Source organism: Thermobia domestica, chromosome 1 (genome assembly GCF_964235325.1).
Source record: "Thermobia domestica chromosome 1, izTheDome1.hap1.1, whole genome shotgun sequence".
Classification (NCBI taxonomy): Eukaryota; Metazoa; Arthropoda; class Insecta; order Zygentoma; family Lepismatidae; genus Thermobia; species Thermobia domestica.
This window is the reverse complement of record NC_137454.1, coordinates 195,821,666-195,831,548: the sequence shown is the minus strand read 5'-3', so window position 1 is coordinate 195,831,548 and position 9,883 is coordinate 195,821,666. Positions and strand designations below refer to the sequence as shown.

The 9,883-nt window shown below is 32.3% G+C and overlaps 1 protein-coding gene across 1 annotated transcript; it reads right to left on the bottom strand.

Annotated features, from left to right (window-relative positions):
• Positions 1–416: 416 nt before the first annotated feature.
• On the bottom strand, positions 417–9,883 carry LOC145692492 (trypsin-1-like). The gene is made up of 7 exons (XM_081767804.1): positions 9,805–9,883; positions 8,875–8,972; positions 6,831–6,916; positions 4,351–4,498; positions 3,632–3,745; positions 2,686–2,835; positions 417–640 (listed from the first exon to the last, which is right to left on the bottom strand). Exons 1-7 carry the CDS (start codon positions 9,848–9,850, stop codon positions 497–499), a joined length of 786 nt encoding a protein of 261 aa, XP_081623930.1. The 5' UTR covers positions 9,851–9,883; the 3' UTR covers positions 417–496.

Genomic DNA, 9,883 nt, shown 5'->3' with positions numbered 1-9,883 from the left:
CAAATAAATGGTTAATATTTTCTATTATAAGAAGAGGGTTATTTCTATTTATGTAATTTTGAAAGATATGCGACAGAAATTCTTGACAGAAGTATACCTTGTGCTAATGCTACTAATGGGTGTACTCAAATGCTCTAGTAGGAGATATGCTACATTCCAAAGTGAATTTTAAAGGAGTAACAACACACGTTGACAATATATAGTTTCCTATTCTGTTCTTGAAATAAAATTAATATATATAGGTAACGCACACAGATCAGTTTGGTTTATTATCATGTATTAATTAACACTAGTTCAAACTCAGTATCAGTAGAAAGAATGGATTACAAAACTGGCATCCTACCTTCTAACTTCCGTATAAGAGAAGTAGATTGTGAGCCTCAAAAACAAACCAAAGAAAATGTAAATACACGTAATAAGTTTTAAATATTTTTATTATATTATATACTTTATATTATACATTTTTACAACGAAATCGATATTAACATTGTATAATTTATCCAATAACGCTATTGACGAAGTCTATGAAATAAGCGACATCAGTGTAGACACCAGGATATCCTGCTTCAGCACAGCCATTGCCCCAGGAAACAACACCCACAAGAACACCATCTTGAGTAAGAGGACCGCCACTGTCTCCCTGCGAAGAACATAGTATTATTATAAAGTAAAGCAATATGATATAAACAGAAGAAAGGAAGAAATCTATTTTTGTATATGCAGTAGCAAAATGGGTTCATTAAAGTACCTTAATTATCATTATATCAAATGACTCTTTCTTCAGAATTTTTCCCTATGTGTTAACTACACGATTTAACTACTGAATATATACGAATATTATAGCAGGTTAAGCCTTCATTATCATAAGATTTAATGACAATTGCTAGATATCTGCAAACAACATAATGAGACATTTCTATTTAAAGTTATAGATATATTTTTTTCTCATATAAACTGTTTAAAACTTCCAATATATAATATAGGAACCATTTACAGTAGTAAAACATTAATATAAATAAATAACAAATTAACATATACTTCTAGGCTTACGAAAAGCTCAAAAGAAGGATTTTGATAAATGTTTGAGAGGATATTGCCTCTTCTGGTAAAACTAATGAATTTATTTAGTGAATTTCGGAGAATTACAGCTGAATTCAACTTCTGTTTAGATCCCAAATATGTCAATACTTTTACATTCTTTGGCAATTAAACAATTTATTAGTGAATATAGGAGAATTGAACCATGAAAGTTTAAAATTTCCAATGGATAAATATGTGATACGTATTGTAATTTGTAAATGTATGTTTTAAATAAGCACAAATATGAACAGTTCTTATTTTGTTTGTATAATAATAATTTAATGAACATACCAAATTATTTGCAGTCAAAAGCACTACAAGAATAAAGAGTTTGTAACACGAGCTTTAGTAAATATTATCTTATGATTAAGGAGTGACAACGAGACATTTAAATGTATGCTCGTTATCTACTGCTAATGGTGAAGAATTACATGGAAATGAGATTATAGACTCTTAAAGGTTATTGTAAGCCGTGTCCGTTTAACACGCTACCCAAGCAAGCCTGATGTGACCTTGTTAATTTTGTTAGGAAATCATTTTGATACCATTCAGCTCACGAGTTCAATAGATTGGTAGATAGCTTAACTAGTGTAGTAAGTAAACATTGATAGATGATGACTATAGGTAACTATGGATAGTATGACTTTAAATTCCTCGTATCATCATATACTTTTACGTTGACGAAAGCTTCAAATATTAATTGTTGAGACCAAGAATAACATATCCTAATACAATAACAATGTTCTATGACAGGGTAAATCTATTGCCTATAAAAGAATTCGATTGAGAATGGGAAATAGTGATACCCATAGAATAATACTAGCCTAAGACGACAAGGGATACAAAATGGTGTCAGTATGCTTTCCCTTCCTAACATTGATTCCGAATTCGTACGACTGTGAATGGAATCCTTCCAAGACAGGAAATAATTTTAAAGATGATAGTGCAATTTTTTCTTGTGACCAATTGACACCCACATTTAGGAACAATGCATATATCAATGATCTTCTATAGTAACCCTCAATAAAATTTAGTTTTAATATATGGCTCCGCCTATAATTCCTTTCTTCTATTACTGTTGTTGGAATTTGAGTACAGTGTCTTAGGAAATGCATTGCTGAATGTATTCCTTCTCTTTATTGAGAATTGCTGAATGTCTTTGTGTGAGGTTAGTACAGAATCAATCGAACACAATTCTACTTGTGTTTGTCTTAAAAATTTAATGGTGAGCTCTAAATATATTTTCCTAGCATTCTGGAATATGACCTTAAATTTTATCAAAATTCCACCAATTATAAAAAACAGTATATAATAATAATAATAATAATAATAATAATAATAATAATAATAATAATAATAATAATAAAGATGTGTAAGACTCAAATTATTTACTTTAATGTTAGCCGAATGTATCTTCTCAGTCAATAATACTATGTGCTTACGTTGTACATCTGGATTTGGTCACGAAACATTCTTAACTTCATCATAACATCTAACTTACTTAAAAATTATGGAATCATTTATTACTAATTTAGCTTTGTTACTCTTAATGGTTTAGCATTTGTAAATGGCAAACTACTAGAAGTAAATATCTAAAACTCTTACTTGGCAAGAGTCCTTTCCTCCTTCAGGAACACCAGCACAGATCTGACCATCAGGAACTCCACCATAAGCTCTATAATCATCGTCACACTCTTCAGCACTTACAATGGGAACTTGGACTTGCAAGAGATCATCAGATACATCACCACCCTCCTGCAACAAGAAAAATACATTTAGTAACTATCAAGAAAGATAATCAATTGATACATAACAATGTAATCCTTTTCGCCAGAGCCCGCACAATTGTGCGAGTAGCTTTTCTGTATTGTACAAACGAGAATTTTTCATTTCACGCTCAGTACGACTTCAAAATACGCACAATTGTGCGGGTCCACTTTCTCAGGACCTACGATAAACCCACGCATTTTTTAACAAAAATTATGTCCTATACACGTTTCTTGTAGTATGAAAAAACCGGTTTCATAAAAATAATCTAAGAATTTCTAATGGTTAGAAATTCTTATTAGAACGTTATAATTACCTTTTGTATGAGTAAATTAGGGAATAATGTTAATGAATTATAAATGAATATATTATATTACGAATGAATTCAAAAACTATGCACCAAAACTTTATGAGATGTTAATAAGATGGTTGATAATGGTGAAGATGTAGAAGGAAACGGGAGAACATAAAGAAAAATTATGCACCTCGTGTTTGTCCACCACAAAGCAAATTTGAGGAGCTTGATTGAACCAGCGATTGCATGCATTAGAGTTAAGCACCTACCCTTGAGCTGCCGTGTCGTACGTTCAATATAAATATCAATATTTCACACTTAAACTGATAAGTAGATTAGAGTTTTAAGACATCATTGAAATGTGGTGGGATTCAAATAATTCACAAGAGATATATTTAAATTCTGTTAAGTCTATCAGCATAGTTACTTTTTAAATGAACGGCAGGAGCTAAGGTTGCTGTATTCTTATATACAAATATATGTTCTTACCTCTGTTGTTCCCCATCCGGTGATCGTGACTTCAGTACCTGGAGCGAGCTCTAATCCAGCTGAGGGAAGTTGAGCAGGTTGAAGGTTGTCATTCAATTCAAAGGGTTCGCTAACCTGTAAAAGATAATGATAAATGATAATAAATAATGATAGAAATAATCTCTAATAATGACCTTTGGAGATGCAAGGTTCTGCTATGTTACGGAAACTGACAACCAATGTCGACTTAATGCCTCCAATGAGCGATGCCTTGACTTACATGAAATAAGAGCTCATTATCAAACTAAGCTGAAGAAGTGGTCATCGAGAACCCATGAAAAACTACTTTTTTTACAGAGAATCATATGAAAAACTAATAAAATTGAATAGTTGCAAAGTGTCACCATTGGGCAAAATGAGAAATCTAAAGAAGAAATAATACAAGATGAAGTTATTAATTGGTGGAAAAATGCTTAATCTGTACGACTTCAATTCTTTTAGATACGTTGTTACAATCTGTTAGAGTTATGTAAATTCACTATGATCTAGTACAATATGAAAATGCAACTTTAGCACTTCTCCTACGTTTAAGTGGAAATAATGAAATAATACATTTATTTAGAATTGAAAAAAAATATTATATTGCAAGAGTGTATTTACTGTGACAACGTTCTTTTTTATGTTTGAGAGTTATTTAGAATAATTTAGGCCCTGTGTAATTTTTCTCAAATATCGCTTACCCTGAATACAGCAATGTCGTTGATTGGAATACCAGTCCATAGGGTATCATAATCTGGGTGAACAGTAATCTCAGCTACACTGCGAGACTGGCCTCCTTCGTTCAGGTTGGTAATTCCAGCAACGATATTGTAATATCTCCTATTATAGCTGTTGAAGAATTGTAAAAAGAAAGCCAACATTAATATAATCGATTACAATTGTTGCTCCTAAATATTCTCTTTGGCATTGTCTAATGAAGCAAAGTGAATAAACATAATTTACATAAACGGAACTTATACATTAGAATGATATACATTAAAATTATTTTAAACGTTTAAAGCATTTCTTGAATTGAACTGAGAAATTGCAATAAGAAGGTTTCCAGTTATGATGTTGGATAGTTTTACTAAGATACAGCACTTGAAAAGAATTTACTCAATTTGAAAATGAAGCATTGTGAATCAGGATAAAGACTCTAGATATGTTACGGGTTTCTGCATAAAATTGATGAAATTGTATAAGAAAAGCGAAATATTTGAACGTAACAAGTGCTTCTGAATAAATTAGCTTCAACTACGTGCGAGGAACACGTGACTGGGACGTGTTCTCTCCACTGAGAATCGACAGCATTTTATGGCACAGGTCCTTCCCAGTACGCTCATATCACACTATTTAATTACATAATTTTAGACCATAATGACAGGGAAGTAGAACATAAATTTAACAAGAGAGAAAAAACACTTGTGATCAGTTAGGCAAATCAAAATGTATGATATATATATATATATACTATAGAGTTTTAGGAACTTACATAAAAAGTTACTTTTTGTGAAATGCATCTATGTGATGAAAACAACGTTATTCAATGTGTGTAAACCACTTAAGCTGAGATACTGGAAAATTGTTTTGATATTGTTTCATTAGCTAACAAAGTATGCTTAGTATTCATTCTTTGTTACACGGGACTAAGTACCAATGATGATTTGACTGAAGAATTCGAGTTACAAATACTCCAACTTCAGTCAGTGAAACTGGTACCTTGCTTGTGCTGTTCTTATGTTCAGGGTCAGTTCATTTACTTTTTGATATGAGCTCCTTAGCGGTTAGGGAACGCGCCTTTAGCATGGGAACCCCGGTTCAATTCTCGGTGGGAGCTCATCTGATTCGGATTCCATGTTAATCAATAGGTCCACGTCTCATATAGCATCGCTGCTGTACGAGACTTTAAACTCAGAACCAACTCAACTCAACTCACTTTTTGATAACTGGAGCCCAGAGACGGGGTAACTCAACTTAACAATAGTATTTGTAAATACATGATACAGCCTCTCGCGACGTCTCAACATTTTTGACTGGCTGAATGAGATCCTTCATCTTATATCTATATATATTTTCAAGACTTTGGACTCGAGATAAAGCAACTTATGCTATTTAGAGAGGTATTTCATTTCTACACTGGCAATTCCAGGAGGATACGGTGGTACGACCATCCCTCATTTGTTTCAGGGACACCAACGGAACATGAAAGTGGTATATCATGTTTTTACTACGGGTATTTTATTTTTATTAATTAAAATACTGCTTTTATTATTAGTAAAAACATTTCATCAGTCACTGGGAAGAAGAAAAGTTTAAGGTCTTTCAGGATTGCTGACCTGAAACAGCTGTTACACCTTCTTGACTGAGTGTCTCCATCGTGAATCGAACTCAGCACACATCGCAGCAAATGCGATGATGCAAAGTTTATAAAAATGGCGTTCAAATGTTAACGATGAGCATAGCAGAAGACGAATGATCTAGTGGGACGTGTTAACGAGAAAGTGCGATCCAATCGCCAGATTAAAATAACTGAACTGAGTTTGCAGAAGTATATGGGAAAACAGTGGATCGAATTGTGACTGACACGCTCGGGTATCACAAACTCTGTGATTTGGGTGGCAGAATTATAGAGAGCCGCTCACAAATAACAAAGAATGCCCGATGCAAATTATTTTTTGGCTCGCTGGTGGGAGTATGGAGATGACTTTTTCTCACATAGTGATGGAAAATGAAATCTGGAAATCGTACGCCACTGGGGAGGCGAAAACAGCATTAAATGTAATGGTGGCTCTCTAGTTCTCATTAAGCGAAGAAGTTCAAACACACGCTATCGGTTCACAAAATCATGGCGACCATGCTTTGGGATTAAAGGGTAAAATTAATTAAAGAGGACTAAAGGAATTATTGTGAAATTCTTGGAGCCAGGGCGAATAATTACAGCAGACATGTATTCCTAAACATAGGGTAATCTGCGACATGCTATTCGAAATACGGAGTGAAATAATACGTTCTGGAATTTTTATCCATAACAACACCCACTCACACAGAACTGCTTATACTGTTAAAACAATTGACAGTGTGTAATTGTTTTTATGAAATCATCAATATCATAGTTGATTAATCTAATGGTAATATTTTATAACTAATTAAGTGATACTTATTGACTTTAAATGAGACTTACTCTGAGCAGTGTCCAGCAGTGATTACAAAATTTTCACTGACGACAGTTCCTCCACAGATATGACTACCAAGAACTTGGACCGATGCCTGCAATACAAAAATATATACTCAGTAATTATAGTCGTTTGCCATAAGTTTTGACTATACCTGCTTATGGCCAGTGACAAAGTCATACCAAGAACTTGGACCGATGCCTGCAATACAAAAATATATACTCAGTAATTATAGTCGTTCGCCATAAGTTTTGACTATACCTGCTTATGGCCAGTGACAAAGTCATGTATTTTCTGTTTGTGAAATTCTATGTTCAATCCCGGTCTGGATGAGTACCCTGATAGAATACCAAATAGGAATTGCAATATATACCAGCATTTCCCGTAATATACAGACTTCTTTCTCAAATGGATCTTTAATTATATCAGTTTAATTAACGAGTAATTTGTTTCCAATAAAACATTACTGTATTTATCATATTTAAATTATTTCTTTACAGACCTCAAAAAATACTATTCGCCTTCATAAGATTTATAGAGCGTAAAACAATTTTAAAACTAAAATGAAACATAATCGTACTAATACTCTGAGCATTAAAAAGTTGTGAGGCGCGAAAGTTTCTGAAAAAATTCAATCACATCCACTAATTACCCAAAATACCAAACTTCCAGGATTTTAGATAATGATATGCTTCTGCATAAAAAGAGACTCAAATTCTAGCAGAGAGTGAACATAACACGTTCACAATTTTTTGAGCTCAGTGGCTTATTCTCGATTGATTACAGAGTGCGTACTCTCATTGCAACCATCCGAAATAATAGTCTTAAAAGTTAACGTTGTAATTTAAAACATAGTCGGATATATTTGTTTCATAGTCTTACAAACTATACTTCATAGTAATATGCTTCATTGAACAGTATGTAACTTAGTCAAGTTGATTTTGAGTTTAACGTAGTTTAGTACACATTATTATTTTTTGTCTAAAGTATAGTCAAGCTGGCCAGTCACCTATTTTTTGGTGGAAATATGCTTCCCAAAGTTCGTTTCATATTTCAGTACTTCAGTATTTCAGTATATTCTTTAATATGCTCAGGGATAACAGTAGGCTGTTTTTCATAGAGACATGAGAGATGTTTCTTGACACGATTTTATAGAATGATTTTAAACATGAATAACAGGTCAATATTTTTTATACGAAGAGTCATTTGACTGTTTTCATTTTAAGATAGTGTGTGTTTGATGGCAAAGTTCATTACGTGGCACAGTGATAGAGACTAAATCATTGAATTGTACTAATTTTGAAAGTTGTTCCTCTGAAAGTTGAGATAAGGAAGAGTATTTTTATCCGAACAGATGGTTAAAGAGAACATAAAGTATATCGTAAACAAATACGAGTACCTTCAAAACCTTTGAAATACATGCAAAACTTTTGGAAGTAGCTCTTGGAGTGAGTAGGCATTCATCATGTTGAGTACCGAAGTAAAAGCGACATTTTGGAACATATCCAGATTGAAGGGGCACCATTTTTATAGAGCTAAAGTAGTTTTAAAAGTCCAAATTTACATCAACAAGTATTCCAAGCATGTAGTTACAATATGTTTGATATTTTATAGTACTATATTTACAGCATATGAAACGGGAATCTTAGTGTACATCTAGACTAAAATCTAGCAGTCTCTTCTTGCAGCGTTTTGTTTCATAATTTCTCTCATATAAAATGGTACACAGTACATTAAATTGTGTAGGTGTCAATTACTGAATTCCACAAGGTGTATTTTATGCAAATTTTTGTTGGAGTTTCGAACATTACTACACATATTAAGTATTTTGTAATTCCTCCATATGATTAAAGTGAACACAACGTCAATATAATAGATTATTATAGGTGGAATATCAGTGCAAACTCCTTCTTAGTATGTGATTTTATAGGTTATTGTTTAAGTATTTGTCACAATTGTAAAGAAAAAATTTTGAGTACCGGTTAATATATTATTAGACACTAAAGCGCAACAAACTATTCAACGTTTCTAAAATTTGATAGGACTACTCACCTGGAAGGGAAATTCTCCAGGTGCAACAGGGCTGCCTCCTACAATTCTTCCATGTGGAAAGAAATTCTTTCTTCCTAAGAACTTGTAGTTAGGTGTCGCTGAAATGAAACAAATCACTGAGTGTATTTTTCCTTAGATCGCTTAATATTTACAACAATCATAAGTCATATCCATATTTTATCACGAAAATGATTGCAGTTTTAAATTAGAATATGATTTTTTAAAATATTATTCTTAAACAAAGTATAAATATAAGTAAAATAAATAGTACTTTTGTCTTTAGTGGAAAATACTTCCTGTTTAAATAAAGCTTGTAGAAACTTCTGATAATGTAAACACCAATATTTCAAAATTGACAACTTTTCAACCTTTGTCCTTATCTATTTAATTTTATTTTGCCTATCTTCTTTAGAGTTGAATTTACTTTCTTGAGAGTAATATTTTAAATTAATATGCACCTTTTATTATTTGTTGGGGAGTTAATTAATGGAATTTATTATATCTTGTCTCATGCCTTTCAAAAATATATTACAAAGCATAAAATTCAGTTTTAACAACTAAACGCGTTCCTATGTGTGTTATTAATTGTGCAGTATTTTGAAACGAAACCTTGAAAATCTTCAAGCATGTTTGTCAAGTAAGAAGAAAAGATTATATAATGCGCTTTTCTGAGACATACATAAAAATGTAAGTACGAAATCAATTTCAAGAATAATTTTCCTCTTGTCTAATGGTTCATAAGCAGTTATTGGATTGAGAGACTGGTTTAATATATTTCAGACAGTAAATCCTAGTAATTGAAACTTCATAAATAATTATATAAATAATACTTATGCCAACTTTTAAATTTGTAGTCATTGGTAAAAGAGAATTAACAAAAGATATATATATTTTAACAATAAAACGTTTTCTTATTAAAGATATTCTTACCAAAAGCGCACACCACTAGACCAGCAATCAGAGCCAAACGAAACATGATGGTATGTCCTGAGATGTAGGATGCTAAGTT

What these genes read in the sequence shown, in the direction of transcription:
- LOC145692492 (XM_081767804.1), bottom strand. Translation starts at nt 9,850, where the DNA reads ATGTTTCGTTTGGCTCTGATTGCTGGTCTAGTGGTGTGCGCTTTTG. An exon ending in ACGACATTGCTGTATTCAGG is followed by an intron (nt 3,746 to 4,350) that starts GTAAGCGATATT and finishes TATCTTTTACAG; the next exon opens with GTTAGCGAACCCTTTGAATT. An exon ending in CCGGATGGGGAACAACAGAG is followed by an intron (nt 2,836 to 3,631) that starts GTAAGAACATAT and finishes TTCTTGTTGCAG; the next exon opens with GAGGGTGGTGATGTATCTGA.